General features: G+C 39.0%; 1 protein-coding gene across 1 annotated transcript in view; it reads right to left on the reverse strand.

Annotated features, from left to right (window-relative positions):
* Positions 1 to 14,168, reverse strand: part of SYTL5 (synaptotagmin like 5) — a 112,942-nt gene extending 98,774 nt beyond the window's left edge. The window contains exon 1 of the mRNA XM_068962907.1: positions 14,050 to 14,168. Within this exon, the coding sequence (XP_068819008.1) occupies positions 14,050 to 14,168 (119 nt within the window). The remainder of the gene's footprint in view (positions 1 to 14,049) is intronic.
* Positions 14,169 to 17,898: the final 3,730 nt, after the last annotated feature.

Raw genomic sequence — 17,898 nt, forward strand, 5'->3', positions numbered from 1 at the left:
ACATCAACATGAATCCACCATGGGTATACACGTGTTCCCCATCCTGAACCCCCCTCCCTCCTCCGTCCCTGTACCATCCCTCTGGGTCGTCCCAGTGCACCAGCCCCAAGCATCCAGTATCATACATCGAAACTGGACCCTATTATATCTCTTCTACACTTATTCCTTTGTTTGCCTTTCCTAATCTTCTCTCCCCCTTGCAGTTAATCTTTAATGTATATAAATCTTCTTCATCTACCTCTATTTAACTTTGCATATCTATTCTTGCTTTCTTTTCTTTCTTTCCTTTCAACATATTTGTTAGTTTTGTTTTCATTGTTTTATTCCCCACTTGGCACTTTGCTTTAGTCTTGTTTTCCAGTTTGTGCTTTAGTTAGTTTTGTTCTTAACTGGTAAATATAATTTTTTATTTCCTTTGTTCACTGGGTCAGTCTATTGTATTTTATATTTGTTGGACTGTTTTGACTTTGCTCATGGGTGTATATGTATATGTGTATATTCCATTATTTGAATTACTCTTTGCCTGAGTTTGTAACTGCCATTTGTCTGGGGTTCATCTTTGGTTTCTCATTTTTAGATATTTGTTTTAATATCACTTAATGCCATAACAAACCATTTGTAGAATCTTTGTTTCTTGACCAGAAATCAAGACCTGGGCCTTTGGAGTGGGAGAACTGACTCCAAGACCCTAGGCTACCAGAGAACTAACCCTAGTGGGTATCAAGTAGTGAGAACGCACATAAAGGAAACCAATGGAATACAAGACCCAGCATCACCCAACCACCAATAGCACCCTGTGCAGGACACCTCATCTAAACAACAAAGAAAACAAAAATACAAGCCAAATCATCAGCAGGCAGAATTACCACCTCACTCAGCCTGGCCCATCAGAGGAAAAACACACAAACAAACAAAAACTCAGCAGAAATCTCACACTATAAGAAGCTTACACAAACCACTGGAACAATCTTAGGAGGGCAGAAATAAAAAGGAAGAAAGAATTCAACCTTGAAGTCTGGGGAAAGGAGACCTAAAACACAGTAAATTAAAAAAAAATAGTGAAAAGGCAGAGAAATACTACACAAATGAAGGAACAAACTAGAAACAAAGAAGTCCAAATAAATGAAGAGGAAATAGGCAAACTACCTGGAAAATAATTCAGAATAATGATAATAAAGATGATCTAAAACCTTGAAAGCAAAATTGAGGAAATGCAAGAATCAGTTAACAAAAACACAGATGAATTAAAGGATAAACATGAAGAGACAAACAACACAATTACTGAAATTAAAAATACTCTAGAAGGAATCAATAGCAGAATATCTGAAGCAGAAGAACAAATTAGTGAGCTAGAAGATAAAATGGTGGAAATAACTTATGAAGAGCAGAATAAAGTAAAAAGAGTGAAAACTGAGGATAGTCTCAGAGACCTTTGGGACAATATCAAATGCACCAATATTCGAATTACAGGGGTCCCAGAAGAAGAAGAGAAAAAGGGTATGAGAAAATTTTTCAAGAGATTATACTTGAAAATTTCCCCAACATGGAAAAGGAAATAGTCAATCAAGTCCAAGAGGCACAAAGAGTCCCACACAGAATAAACCCAAGGAGAAACACACCAAGACACATACTAAAAACTAACCAAGACTTAACAGAAAGAAAGAATATTAAAAGCAGCAAGGGAGAAGCAAGAAGTAACATACAAGGGAAACCCATATGCTTAACAGCTGATCTTTCAGCAGAAACTGCAGGCCAGAAGGGAATGGCAAGATATATTTAAAGTACTGAAAGGGAAAAATCTACGACCAAGATTACTGTACCCAGCAAGGATCTCATTCAAAATTGATGGAGAAATAAAAAGCTTTTCAGAAAAGCAAAAGTTCAGATAATTCAGTAACACCAAACCAGTTTTAGAACAAATGTTAAAGGAAATTATATAGTCAAGAAATAGAAGAGAAGAAAAAAGATCTATAAAATCAACCCCAAACAACTGAGAAAATGGAAATAGAAACATATATATCAATAATTACTTTAAATGTAAATGGGTTAAATGCTCCAACCAAAAGACACAAACTGGCCGAATGGATATGAAAACAAGACCCATATATATGCTATCTACAAGAAACCCACTTCAGACCTAAAGACTCATATAGACTGAAAGTGAGAGGATGGAAAAATATATTCCTTGCAAATGGGAAGCAAAAGAGAGCTGGAGTAGCAATACTCATATCAGACAAAATAGACCTTAAAATAAAGAATTTAACAAGAGATAAGGAAGGACACTACATAATGATCAAGGGATCAATATAATAGGAAGATATAACAATTGTAAATATCTCTGCACCCAACATAGGTACACTTCAATACATAAGACAAACACTAACAGACATAAAAGGAGAAACTGACAGTAACACAATAATAGTAGGAGACTTTAACACCCCACTCACATCAATGGACAGATCAGCAAAACAGAAAATTAATAAGGAAACACAAATCTTAAATGATACATTAGATGAGATGGATCTCATTGATATCTTCAGGACATTCCCTCCAAATGCAGAAGAATACACCTTCCTCTCAAGTACACATGGAACATTATCTAGGATAGACCACATCTTGGGTCACAAATCAAACCTCAGTAAGTTTAAGAAAATTGAAATTGTAACAAGTATCTTCTCTGACCACAATACTATGAGACTAGATATCAATTACAAGAAAAAACTGTCAGAAACACAAACAAATGGAGATTAAACAACATGTTTCTACATAACCAAAGGTTACTGAAGAAATCAGGAGGGAAATAAGAAAATTTCTAGAAACAAATGACAATGAAAACATGACAACACAAAACCTATGGGATGCAGCAAAAGCAGTTCTAAGAGGGAAGTTTACAGCAATACAATCCTACCTCAAGAAACAAGAAAAACATTAAATAGCAACACAAATTCAGCAACACATCAAAAAGCTCATACACCATGATCAAGTTGGGTTTATTTCAGGGGTGCAAGGATTCTTCAATATATGCAAATCAATCAATGTGATACACCATATTAACAAATTGAAAGATAAAAACCATATGATCATCTCAATAGATGCAGAAAAAGATTGCCGGGAGAAATACCAATAACCTCAGATATGCAGATGACACCACCCTTATGGCAGAAAGTGAAGAGGAACTCAAAAGCCTCTTGATGAAATTGAAAGAGGAGAGTGGAAAAGTTGGCTTAAAGCTCAACATTCAGAAAACGAAGATCATGGCATCCGGTCCCATCACTTCCTGGGAAATAGACAGGGAAACAGTGTCAGACTTAATTTTTGGGGGCTCCAAAATCACTGCAGATGGTGACTGCAGCCATGAAATGAAAAGACGCTTACTCCTTGGAAGAAAAGTTATGACCAACCTAGATAGCATATTCAAAAGCAGAGACATTACTTTGCCGACTAAGGTCCGTCTAGTCAAGGCTGTGGTTTTTCCAGTGGTCATGTATGGATGTGAGAGTTGAACTGTGAAGAAGGCCAAGTGCCAAAGAATTGATGCTTTTGAACTGTGGTGTTGAAGAAGACTCTTGAGAGTCCCTTGGACTGCAAGGAGATCCAACCAGTCCATTCTGAAGGAGATCAGCCCTGGGATTTCTTTGGAAGGAATGATGCTAAAGCTGAAACTCCAGTACTTTGGCCACCTCATGTGAAGAGTTGACTCATTGGAAAAGACTCTGATGCTGGGAGGGACTGGGGGCAGGAGGAGAAGGGGACGACAGAGGATGAGATGGCTGGATGGCATCACGGACTCGATGGGCGTGAGTCTGAGTGAACTCCGGGAGTTGGTGATGGACAGGGAGGCCTGGCGTGCTGCGATTCATGGGGTCGCAAAGAGTCGGACACGACTGAGCAACTGAACTGAACTGAACTGAATCAGTAAATTTAGCAAAGTTGCAGGATACAGAATCAATACCCAGAAATCACTTCCATTTCTATATACTAACAATGAAAAATCAGAAAGAGAATTTAGGGAATCAATCCTATTCATCATTGCAACAAAAAGAATTAAATATCTAGGAATAAACTTTTCTAAGAAGACAAAAGAATTGTATACTGAATATTATAAGACACTGATGAAAGAAATCGAAGATGACATAAACAGATGGAGAGATATTCCATGTTCCTGGGTAGGAAGAATCAATATTTTGAAAATGACTATACTACCAAATGCAATCTACAGATTCAATGTGATCCCCGTATCAAATGACCAATGGCATTTTTCACAGAACTAGAACAAAAAATTTCACAATTCATATGGAAACACAAAAGACCCTGAATAGCCAAAGCAGTCTTGAGAAAGAAGAATGGAGCTGGAGGAATCAACCTTCCTGACTTCAGATTATACTACAAAGCTACAGTCATCAAGACAGTATGGTACTGGCACAAAAACAGAAATATAAACCAATGGAACAAGATAGAAAGCCCAGAAATAAACCCATGCACCTATGGGTACCTTATTTTTTACAAAGGAGGCAAGAATATACAATGGGGCAAAGACAGCCTCTTCAGTAAATGGTGCTGGGAAAACTGGTCAGCTATGTGCAAAAGAATGAAATTAGAACACTTCCTAACACTATACACAAAGATAAACTCAAAATGGATTAAAGATCTAAATGTAAGACCAGAAATTATAAAACTCTTAGAGGAAAACATAGGCAGAACACCTGAAGACATAAATCAAAGTAAGATCCTCTGTGACCCACCTCCTAGAGTTTTGGAAATAAAAACAAAAGTAAACAAGTGGAACCTGATTAAACTTAAAAGCTTTTGCACAGCAAAGGAAACTCTAAGCAAGGTGAAAAGACAACCCTCAGAATGGAGAAAATAATAGCAAATGAAACAACTGACAAAGGATTAATTTCTGAAATACACAAGCAGCTCATACAACTCAATACCAGGAAAATAAACAACCCAATCAAAAAGTGGGAAAGAGACCTAAACAGACATTTCTCCAAAGAAGACATACAGATGGCTAACAAACACATGAAAAGATCCTCAACATTGATCATTATTAGAGAAATGCAAATCAACACTACAATGAGATATCACCTCACACCAGTCAGAATGGCCATCATCAAAAAGTCTACAAACAATAAATGCTGGAGAGGGTGTGGAGAAAAGGGAACACTCTCGCACTGTTGGTGGGAATGCACATTGATAACAGCCACTATGGAAGACAGTATCAGTTCAGTTCAGTTGCTCAGTCGTGTCCGACTCTTTGCGACCCCATGAATCGCAGCACGCCAGGCCTCCCTGTCCATCACCAACTCCCAGAATTCACTCAGACTCATGTCCATCGAGTCCGTGATGCCATCCAGCCATCTCATCCTCTGTCGTCCCCTTCTCCTCCTGCCCCCAATCCCTCCCAGAGTCAGAGTCTTTTCCAATGAGTCAACTCTTCACATGAGGTGGCCAAAGTACTGGAGTTTCAGCTTTAGCATCATTCCTTCCAAAGAAATCCCAGGGCTGATCTCCTTCAGAATGGACTGGTTGGATCTCCTTGCAGTCCAAGGAACCCTCAAGAGTCTTCTCCAACACCACAGTTCAAAAGCATCAATTCTTTGGCACTCGGCCTTCTTCACAGTCCAACTCTCACATCCATACATGACCACAGGAAAAACCACAGCCTTGACTAGACGGACCTTAGTCGGCAAAGTAATGTCTCTGCTTTTGAATATGCTATCTAGGTTGGTCATAACTTTTCTTCCAAGGAGTAAGCGTCTTTTCATTTCATGGCTGCAGTCACCATCTGCAATGATTTTGGAGCCCCCAAAATTAAAGTCTGACACTGTTTCCACTGTTTCCCTGTCTATTTCCCAGGAAGTGATGGGACCGGATGCCATGATCTTCGTTTTCTGAATGTTGAGCTTTAAGCCAACTTTTCCACTCTCCTCTTTCAATTTCATCAAGAGGCTTTTGAGTTCCTCTTCACTTTCTGCCATAAGGGTGGTGTCATCTGCATATCTGAGGTTATTGATATTTCTCCCGGCAATCTTGATTCCAGCTTGTGTTTCTTCCAGTCCAGTGTTTCTCATGATGTACTCTGCATAGAAGTTAAATAAGCAGGGTGACAATATACAGCCTTGACGTACTCCTTTTCCTATTTGGAATCAGTCTGTTGTTCCATGTTCAGTTCTAACTGTTGCTTCCTGACCTGCATACAGATTTCTCAAGAAGCAGGTCAGGTGGTCTTGTATAGAGATTCCTTAAAAAAACTAAGGATAAAATCACCATATGACCCAGCAATCTGACTCCTAGACATATACCCTGAGGAAACCAGGGTTGAAAAAGACACATGTATCTCATTGTTTATTGTAGCACTATTTACAATAGCTAGAACATGAAAGCAACCCAGATGTCCATCGACAGATGAATGGGTAAAGAAGTTGTGGTACATACACACAATGGACTATTATTCAGCCATAAAAGGGAATGCATTTGAGTCAGTTCTGATAAAGTGGATAAACCTAGAACCTATTATAAAGAGTGAAGTGAATCAGAAAGAGAAAGATAAATATCGTATTCTAACACATATATACAAAATCTAGAAAAACCATACTGAATAATTTATTTACAGGGCAGGAATAGACAAACAGACATAGAGAATAGAGTTATGGACATGGGGAGAGGGAAGGACAGGGTGAGATGTATGGAAAGTGTACTGTGGAAACTTAATTACCATATGTAAAATAAATAGCCAATGAGAATTTGCTGTATGGCTCAGGAAACTCAAACAGGGGCTCTTTATCAACCTAGAGGGGTGGGATGGGGAGGGAGATGGGAGGTTCAAAAGGGAGGGGATATACATATACCTATGACTGATTCATGTTGAGGTTTGACAGAAAACTACAAAATTCTGTAAAGCAATTATCCTTCAATAAAAAAATAAAACCTCAACATTCAGAAAAGTAAGATCATGGCATCTGATGCAATCACTTCATGGCAAGTAGATGGTGGAAAAATGGAAACAGTGACAGATTTTATTTTCTTGAGCTCCAAAATCACTGCAAATGGTGACTGCAGTCATGAAATTAAAAGACACTTGCTCCTTGGAAGAAAAGCTATGACAAACCTAGACAGCATATTAAAAATCAGAGACATCACTTTGCTGAAAAAGGTTTGCAGAGTCAAAGATATGGTTTTTCCAGGAATCATTTACAGATGTTAGAGGTGGACTATAAAGGAGGCTGAACACTAAAGAACTGACACTTTCTAACTGTGATGCTGGAGAAGGCTCTTGAGAGTCCCTTGGATAGCAAGGATATCAAGCCAGTCAATCCTAAAGGAAATCAACCCTGAATATTCATTGCAAGGAGTGATGCTGAAGTTCCAGGACTTTGGCCACCTGATGTGAAGGGCCATTTCAATGGAAAAGACCCTGATCCTTGAAAAGATTGACGGCAGGAGGAGAAGGGAGTGACACAGAATGAGATGGTTGGATGGCATCACTGACTCAATTTTAGGAGTTTGGGCAAACTCTGGGGGATAGTGAAGGACAGTGAAACGTGGCATATTGTATTCCCTTGGGTCGCACAGAGTCAGACACGACTGAGCAACAACAATAAAGTTAGAGGATACAAAATTACATATATAATATGGTCCCAATTATATGAACATTACATGTACACACATAAAAGTAACAGAAAAGAAATGCAAAAGTGGAAGTTATCTCTGTGAAGAGGGTTCCATGTGGTTTTTAAAGTTCATATTGTATGTTTTTTCTAATTTTCTGTCATAAATATTATTTCCAAAATAAAAAGTGTATCATAAGATGCTAAATTTTCCTTTGTAAATTAAGAATTTATAATATAAAACTACTGTAGTTATTGATGCCCTTTATAGATCTTAGTGCATTAAGTTTAGAAACCTAAAACAGTCCTTTGCCATGTAACAGCTGTATCAGTTTTAGACATTCGTATGAAATGTTTACCAGATATGCTTAATTACTCTGCAAAGAAATAATGATTAGAAAATTTATTAAATACATGTTAGCCTATTCTTATTACAGAGTTAACTCAATTAAACCCTAACTCCTATTACTATAGGAACCTTAATATTTAGAGATTAACTTCATATAAAATGGTCTTACTCCTGAAAACTAACATGTCAGAGGTAACATTTTTGTTAGTGAAGCTTTCATGTGTATTTACCTAGGGAAAAATATGCACATTTCCCCAGGAATACAGTTAGTATTTGCTTAATTAAATCTTCCCTTATGAACTGACCTAATTGTGGAAGATGAATTCATTCTCCCAGCCCTGACATCCTACCCTATGGACATCCAGCCGTGTTGTAGATTACATGGGCTAAAAGGGAATGGCACCTTTCTAGACATGAGTGCAAATGAATCCTTGCTGCCTAGGGTCATGTCCTCTACACCAAATCTAGCTGGAGACAGTATGCAAGGAAAGGAAAGGATAATGAAGGAGGAATTCAGGGAATAATCAAAGAGATGTACACAACTGATTCTTGAACAATACAGGTTTGAACTGCACAGGTCCACTTATACGCAAATTTTTTCAGTAGTAAATACTACAGCATTACATAATCTATGGTTCATTGAATCCTCAGATGTAGAACTGTGGACACAAAGGGCTAACTGTAAGTTATACTCCAATTTTTGGCTATACAGAGGGTTGTTGTTATTCAGTCGCTAAGTCATGTCCAGGTCTTTCTGACCCCATGGACTGCAGCACATAAACCTTCTGTGTCCTCTATCTCCCAGAGTTTGCTCAAAATTAGTCAGTCAATGATGCCATCCAACCGTCGCATCCTCTGCCATCCCCTTTTCCTTCTGCCTTTAATCTTTCCCAGCATCAGCATCTTTTCCAATGAGCCAGTTCTTTACATCAGGTGGCCGAAGTATTGGAGTCCTTCCAATGAATATTCAGAACTGATTCCTTTAGGATTGACTGGTTTGATATCCTTGCTGTCCAAGGAACTCTCAAGAGTCTTCTCCAGCACCACAGTTTGAAAGGATCAACTCTTTGGCACTCAGCCTTCTTTATGGTCCAGCTCTCACATCCGTACATGACTACTGGAAAATCCATAGCTTTGAAAATAGAGACTAGTCGGCAAAGTGATGTCTCTAGTTTTTAATAGGGAGGTTGAGAACCCCTAAACCCTGCACTATGTAAGGGTCAACTGTGTGTGTATTAAGACATATAGACACACACATATATTTATATACACATATATGAATACATACATATCTACATAGATAACAATTTTACTCATGACTATGGTGACCGTATTATTTCAAACAAAAACAATGTCTAAATAATTACACTTGTCAGACTGGACAATCTATGGTTTGAAATGTCATCAAGTATCAGGTATTTGTGGCCCTGTGCCTATGATGAGACTTACAATACGAATCACTTGAAGGAAAATGGTATAGAAATTAACTTAGTTTCCCTATGTGTGTGTATATATGTTGGAATTAATAAGGTATTTAGTGAGAAAACCCCTAAGGTTTTAAATTCGTTTAAGGCAGAGTCAGATTTTTTCCCCCAGGTCTCTGTGACTCACTAAGAGTTTGGGTTCTATTAGAGAACAAGGATGTTCATGCTGAGAGTTTCTGTTAATCTATTAAGAAGCTTTGTGGCAATTCCATTTAATACTAGGAATAAAACAAGATGTTTACCAAACTAGAAGTCCACTCCAATAGTTCTCCTGGTGTTTAATGGGAACAGTGTGTCTTTAGGCTCTTGAGAAGGTCAAACCAATTTCATTCTTAGTGGCAGTGATAAGAGTTGAAAAAACAAACAGCCCAATAGATCAAACATTTGTAGAGTATTAAGAAGATACTGTTGTTTGGCACTTACTGGTTGCCCTTACTTCCCGGGTGAATGGGTAATTCTTGAAATCGCTTCAAATCCATTTGAACCAAATATTTAGCTTATCTGAAAGATTCCAAACAGCTAATTTAAATGCACTCTCCCCTTTTGTCTCTCCGTCCTCCTCTTTCTTCCACCATTGTGCTGGAAAATGATGGAATCAAACACTTAAAGACAAAGCCATAAGGTTCCCAGGCTGGGCACCGTGGTCTTTTGATGACACTAATTCCTATTTGCCTGGTGGCCCATCTCAGCTGAGCTCCCTATGTGGAACACGTCATTATGTGCTTGCACTTTGGTTTTCAACCAGCATAAAGGGTAGAACCACATACATACAAAACTCCTGTTAGTTTTTATTATATAAGAGCAACACTTCAAAAAAAGTTGTATTATATATTATATAGCTTGTAGGGCAGAGCTGTCAATAAATACCAGACTATAGAACTGTTTTCTGTTCTGTTCCAATTCTTTGACAACTGTTAGTAAAGCTGTGGATGGGCTTTCAACAGGGTCGGAATAGGTGCAGTTCTGCAAAAGCATCAAAGCATAGCGGGAAAGAAAGCAATAATGCAATGAGAGAACATGGGCTCTGATCTTTACTAGCTGGACAAATGATTTAATCTAAGGTTAAGCTGTCACAGATCTAAAAGCTAATGTTCAGTTGCTATAAGATATTATGGAAGCGGGCTTCAATGGGCAACTAAGCCCATGCACCACAACTACTGAGCCTGTGCTCTTGACCCCAGGAGCCACAACTATTGAGCCCATGCACTGTAACTGCTGAAGCTTGTGCATCATAGAACCTGTGCTCTGCAATAAGAAAAGTCACTGTAATGAGAAGCTCATGCACCACAAGGAAGAGTAGCCCCTGCTCGCCCCAATTAGAGAAAGCCCGTGCAGCAATGAAGACCCAGAACGCCCCCAAATAAATAAATAAATTTACAAAAGAAAATCTCCTAGAGGTGGAAGAATTCTGTCAAACCATCAAACCTCCCAAACAGAAGCCTTACATTAGCTCTTCTGTGAAACCATTCCTTTACTTTCTATCTTATTCATCATAACTTACTTATTCATCCAGACTCCCACAAAGTACCAACACACACAGCTGTAGCCTGTTTACTGTTACAATAAAATCTGCCACACCACAAATTCTTTGTGTTGATGATTTTGGAGGATATAGAAGGAAATTAACTAAGTTCGCTGCCTGGTCTGACCAATTTCCTGGTTGGGCTTTTGAGGAACTAACTTGGAGATGTAGATACCTGTGCATGTGACTTATGAACTGCTCTCAGGAGGAACCTGTGAGGGAGAAGGGCAAAAGGGAGTAGGGGAAGGAGGAAAGGGAAGAGAAGGGAGGCTAGGAAGGGTGTGACTTATAGTGACAGGCCAGTCTCAGCATGATCCCATGGGGAGCTCTGAAGCAGAAGTTGCATTGCAACCTATCTGCAGGGCAGGAATAGAGACACAGACTTAGAGAATGGACTTGTGAAAACGGGAATTGACATATATACACTAGCATGTGTAAAATAGAATGTTAGTGGGAACCTGTTGTATAGCACAGGGAGCTTAGCTCAGTACTCTGTGAGGACCTCGATGAGTAAGGTGGTGGGGGTCGGGGGGTTGCGGTGGAAGGAAGGCTCAAGGTGGGGGGATATATGTATACATACAACGGATTCACATTGATGTACAATAGAAGTTAACACAGCATTGTAAAGCAATAATCATCCAATAAAAATTTGGGGAAATAAGTAGTTGTATTGCAGAGTCTGGAAGCAAGGGGTTTCTATACCCATGAGCCATTGGCTTGGGGCAACCCAGTGGGGACAAAAACGCAAGTTTATCTGGTACATGTGGTTCTTTACACCTATGGGCTACTCCAGCCACCCAAAGGTAGTCCTCCAAAGAAGGTGGAAGGTGCCAGTCTTTAGAAGTAAAGCACGTGGAAACTGGGAGATGAGAGCACAAATCCAGCAAAGGGGCTGAAAAGGATTGGAGTGATGGTGTTCACAACAACTCATAAGATCAAGGGCAACGCAAACCAACAAAAAGCCCTAATGATTTTAGCCAGCCATTATTAAGTGCTTACTGTAAGTCAGTCTTGTTCTAGGCTCTTGGTAATATTACCTTATTTAATCCTTACAACAAGCTCATGAGGTAGCTACTGTTATTGTTTCTGTTCTGTCAAGTGAGGAACTTAGATCTATACAGCCAATTAGTCTAAAGTGATGATAAGACTTCATGGTGTAACTAAGATTTGAATTTGCAAACGGAAATGGGTGATTTGACAGCAATGTACTCTAAACACCACATTACCCACTTTGGAATGGCTTCTCAATACAGGAAGCTGTGAAGAGGGACAGAGCCTGAGTCATTTCGTCTGGGCTCCTATCTTGATAGCTCACAATAAAATGAGACAGAGCATCTAACACAGTCAGTGCAGCAAAAAAACTGCACTAAATACTAGACAGTGTTGTTATTAAGGAAGGGAATGACATTGCCTTTTTCAAAAAAAATCTTTTTTCTATAATAGCATCTCTTAGGTCTGTAAAAGTCTTTCTTCTGCTGTCTTCCCAATGTTTAAAGAGCCAGGGAATCAATGTTTATTCTTGATAGCTCTATTGTATATTATAGATTTGGCCAAATTTCCCTTACAGAGAATAAGGAAAGAAGGCAAGGGAAGGTAGAGAAAAAGAGGGAGTATACTAGATCATTACTAAAAATTACTGAGAATGACAGGAACAAATATTCTGAACAAAGTCCCGTTCACTATACTTCAGTTTTCCCTGGGATCTGATTATTAAATTGCTTTTTCCTGAGCAGAGTGATTTTTAATTCCCCAGAGAATGTTATCAATAACTCCTTAGTACCCTGTCTCCCATAAACGATAGAACTTTTTCAAATGCCATTAGAAAATTTAGTCACTTTTCAAGACTGGACTATCAATGCCAAAAATATCACTTTGGAATTCTTTAAAATCATTATTAACTGGATTTCACTGCCACCTGAATTCTAGGCATAGAAAAAGTATAGCATATTTCATCAAAGCCTTTAAGATTAGCTGAATGCCTTAGAATAATGAAAATAAAAACTCTGAGCTCTTCATTATGAAATAAGCATCAATCAAGAATATTTCAATGTCTTTCCAATTCTAAGCATCCTAGTTCCTTTAGGCACATTGAATATTTTTGCAACATGTAAGGGTAATCTTATGATGTGTTTTCTCAAGTAAAACAAACATAAGCTTCTGATTGCAGCTTTTGGAGCTACTCAATACACAAAACTACACGTTACACAGTAGACAGTGACTGAGGAAGGAACTCTGCTTATTTCTGTTCCTCTACTCAGGGGTGAGACATAATAACCAAATACACTTAACAAGCAGGACAGGTCAGGCAGCAACCAATCATAATGAACGTAGTAACCAATCAGAATGATGCTTTGATCATTGGGAACCGATGATGTAACCAATCAGAATGGATGCTGGCTGAAACACAGATGAGGCCACACCTAGGGATTCAGCTAAATATCAACCCTGCCTACAACCAATGTGAAACTCAATTCTGTCCACATTACTCAACTTTCCTCACACAGAAACTTATTTCAAAAAATTCAAATGATTTCTGGGATACAATGGGAACTTCTCAGTTTCCAGACACTCTTCCTCTCACAGCTCTGGTTGATACAAATTTCCACTAAGATTGACCAAAGAAAGATATTATACAAGTAAATAATAGATAAAAATTACTGTGCACTGAAGTACCAGGTACTACATATTATCTTCCTTAATCTTTGCAACAGCCCTATGAGTGCTATACTTACCCCTGCTGTTTTGATGAAGAAACCAACTCAAGTCACTGATTCAAGGTCACACAACTAGTACATCCCAGGGCTGGTACTCAAACCTGGGCAGTCCTTCCACTTAACTACAAGTTATGATGTCACTGGCAAACGAACATCCTCATCAACACCATATTTACCACTCAATTCCAACCTTCTTTCTGGCTAAATGATAAAGTGCCAAAGATGTTTTCTAATATCTATGCTATTGTTTGAAATGCAGGAAGACACTGACCTACACTGGTCTTCAGTGTGGTTGGAGTTGCCCCAATTCTGGTCTAAACTGTTTCCAACAGACAGAAAGCAGTCAAGAAGGCAGACAAAAGAATATTACCTTATTCTCTTGTCCTCTACTTTTTTCAAATATTCATCTCTCTTTAGGACTCCCAGGATCATCTCCTTCTCATGATCTAATAAAAATGACAGGTTGATGAACTCAGAGTTCTTAGACATGGTATTTCAGCAGTAGTCCTGAGTGGCAGTGGTTGAATTTTCCAGGTAAATTGATACCCACAGTTCTTAAGGTCCCCGTGAATAACTCAAGAGTCACTCAGTTGCTTGATGAACAGAAGCTTTTATGGGGTCTCTGAAGATCTGTTGATGGTAGGTAAGGATTCTTCCAGGCAACACAGAAAACAAGCTCCACTGGGATTACATTTCAAGAAAGTCATTATTGTTTTAACTGAAAAGATCTCCAAAGCCTTTGCTTTGATATACAGTCCAACGGCAGCTGAGTTCCCCTAATGATGCTCAGCGTTACTGCAGGAAGCTACAGAGCAGAAAACAGATCTGCTGGGATGGAATCCAGAAAATACTGCAAAGGTGGAGGGAACAAAGGAAAGAAAAATTAATTAGGTGATTTTCCCCAAAGCACTTGTAAGTGTGTCTAGTATTTGAAACAGTGATGTACCTAACTCAAACACCACTTTTCAATCTGTAAACATGCACTGATGAAATATCTATTGTACTTACTACAGCATCAAAGAGTTACTTATATTTAGTTGATTCCAAGTTCTCTATGTCAGTTCAGTTTCTTCCATTATAACGAGCATCCTGTACCAGCCAGATCCTGTTACCACCCTTACAGCTGACCCATAGGTGAACTGGGTCACTAGGACAGCCTGGACTGTCCACAACAGGACAGGTCCCTTAAGTGGCTCCACCCTGCCCTCCCTGCCTCCCTCCCTGAAACTAGAACCACAACATAAAAAAGCACTACTAACAAAACAAATATGAACCAGTGCTGCACGCATCAACCTAAATTTCTCTCACAAACATAATGTTGAATGAAAACACTTGCAGAAGAATTCATGCAGAATAATATTAACAGCTTATACATGAAGGAAATAATTTTCAAAGACATTACATCTAGTTTAAGGCCACATACATTCGTAGCATAAATACAAGGAAATTCATGGGAAATTCAGAGATGCAATCAGAGAACACAGGAACTTCAACTATTGGGTGACATTTTATTTTCAGTATAGGTTTATATCTTATGACGTACATGGTTGTGAACTATATCAGATCTATAGTACATACTGCAAGATAGTTGTTTTAAGACTCCCATTTTGTCAGCTTAAGCTCACCAGGCCCTCTCCTTCATATTAATTCTTGAGCACATTCTTTCATTGGCTTGGTACCTCGGTTCTCTCTGTGCATCCCCTTAAGAATGATAGCTCTTAGCATGCCCTATTGTGTTTTGGGATTTGGCATCATCCCACGACAATGTTCTTCAGCCTCCCTCTAGGTCTCTGAACTACTATCTACATGCATGTGACTTCGTTTGGTTGATTCTAGCCAGATTTCCAAGTGCAACTAGATACTTACTCCTAGATTGCTTTGGGGTCTCCCAGTTACCAGAAGTTCAGATTGACCTCAAATTCTCAGATCTGAAAGGACAGGCTCTAGTCCAGGGCCTCTTTAACTTTCCAAAGTCCCCATGTGTTTGTTCTCTGCATAATATAATGAAACCAGAACTTTGCTGAAATGACCTAGAACTGAACTGCTTCCCACAGAACAAGAGCGATTCCACTAGGGGGAAACTGACCAGATCTCAGTGAGTGTAGCAGACTCTTTAAATATACTGCAGGCCTTTAACCCATTTCCAAAGTCCTAAAAGCTGTAAGGCTCAGAGGATGCCAAGATTGACATGAAAAGGAAATAACAAAGTTAAGAGTAAACGGGGCTCATCAGAAAGGTTTGGGCTTTTTTATTTTTTTTTTTAAATACGATGGCACTAGTGGCAAAGACTTTGCCTGTCAATGCAGGAGACACAAGAGGTGTGGGTTTGATCCCTGGGTTGGGAAGATCCCCTGGAGAAGTAAAGAGCAACCCATTCCAGTATTCTTGCCTGGGAAATCTCATGGACAGAGGAACCTGGTGGGCTACAATCCATGGGGTCACAAAGACTCCAACACGACTAAGAAACTGAGGACATAGCTGATTTACAATATCATGTTAGATTCAGGGATATAACACAGTGATTGTGTGTGTGTGTGTGTGTGTGTGTGTGTGTGTGTGTGTGTGTGTGTGTATTTCAGATTATTTTACCATATAGGTTATTACAACATATTGAGTAGGATTCCCTGTGCTATACACTAGGTCCTTGTTAAGTTATCCACTTTATATATAGTAGTGTGGATGTTAATCCTATCCTCCTAATCAATGCCTACCTACCCTTCTCCTTTGGTAACTGAGTTTATTTACACAGCGGAAATAGACCCATAGACATAGAAAGATTTGCTTTTTCCATCAGATGCAGTCTCTCTCAGATAAATAGCACAGCTGTTGTTTCTGCCCCTTCTGTGTCTCATCTATTTTCAGGTAAAAATAGGAAAAGCACTTGGTAACTCAGATAATGAATATGCTATCATCACAGCCAGGTTCACTTAACACATACTGTGTATTTGCAATGTCAGATTTAGAATGTCCTATGTGACTCTTGAATAAAATTGTATTTAGAATTCATTCAGAAGGTTGGGAGCTATAAAAATGCTTGACCTGAAGCTTCTGGTTATCCTTGCCTTGGGCTTAAGTATATGCAAGTCCGCCTTCTAAAAGTCCAAGAGTCTACTTCTGAGGAGAAAAGAGGGAAGGGTGGAGTAACACCATGGGTCTATCATAGGATGGTGACAGAGAAGATGGGAAATCAAACATGGATATAAGAAAAATGAAATTAGTCAGTGAGAGTTTAATGAAATTGGCCCTGAATGGATTTTTACCCATCTATACCTAGACTAATGGGAATGATTTATAAATGAATGACCAAGGAGATCAGAAATAGCCAAAATTTTATCAAAAAATTCAAGATGTTTCCTCCAGAAGGCAGGACAGGACTGTATCATTTAGTAACATGGAATCAAAATGCTGGCCATCCAGTCCTTTTGGAAAAACACAGGATGGAGAAGAGGAGACAATGAGCATGGAACAAGACAGAGAAGATCCAGAGAGCTACATGCTAATGGTGCCCAGCCAGACTCATACCCGAGCAGAAGTATTTGGGCCTCCAAGTGAAAATTAACTATTTGTTCCCAATAGTACATGCACCGTGTTGGGTGATGAGGACTTAGTCTGGCAAATTTTCATGTCATCAATATCTCAAAGCAGACAACTATTTCACTCTTGCTTGAGTTTAACTTTCTTCTGGAGACTTCTGGTTGCAGGTGGCTTCCCCTAGAGCTCTCCCTTCAAGAAATGGATGTCCTGGTCCTCCCAATGGAACCCTCTGTGTCTAGTTTAGTTTGAACCTACATCTGATCTGCTCTCTGTATGCTAATCAAATCACATTTCTGAACCCTTGGAGGACCAGCATCTGGGCTGTGATTAATTTACTTAAGTAGGTACCATTTTTGTATTATTTGTTTATATTTTGGCTGTGCCACACAGCATGTGGGATCTCAGTTCCCAGATTAGGGTTCAAACTCACATCCCCTGCATTGGAAGTGCAGAGTCTTAACCACTGGACCACCAGGGAAGTCCCAATATGTACCATTTTTGGATGACTGTGTTAAGCTAGTTCATATCCTCTGCTATTGAATCCCTTACCCACTATGTACACATTTTAATCAAGTGACAAAAAAGAGTAACACTAACCAGGAGTGTATTTGATCTAGAGATGAGTCTCATTCTTTTTTTATTTTGAGTTTCATTCTTTTAGTTAAATGGACCCAGTCAGTGAACA

Source organism: Capricornis sumatraensis, chromosome X, assembly GCF_032405125.1.
Source record: "Capricornis sumatraensis isolate serow.1 chromosome X, serow.2, whole genome shotgun sequence".
Taxonomy (NCBI): Eukaryota; Metazoa; Chordata; class Mammalia; order Artiodactyla; family Bovidae; genus Capricornis; species Capricornis sumatraensis.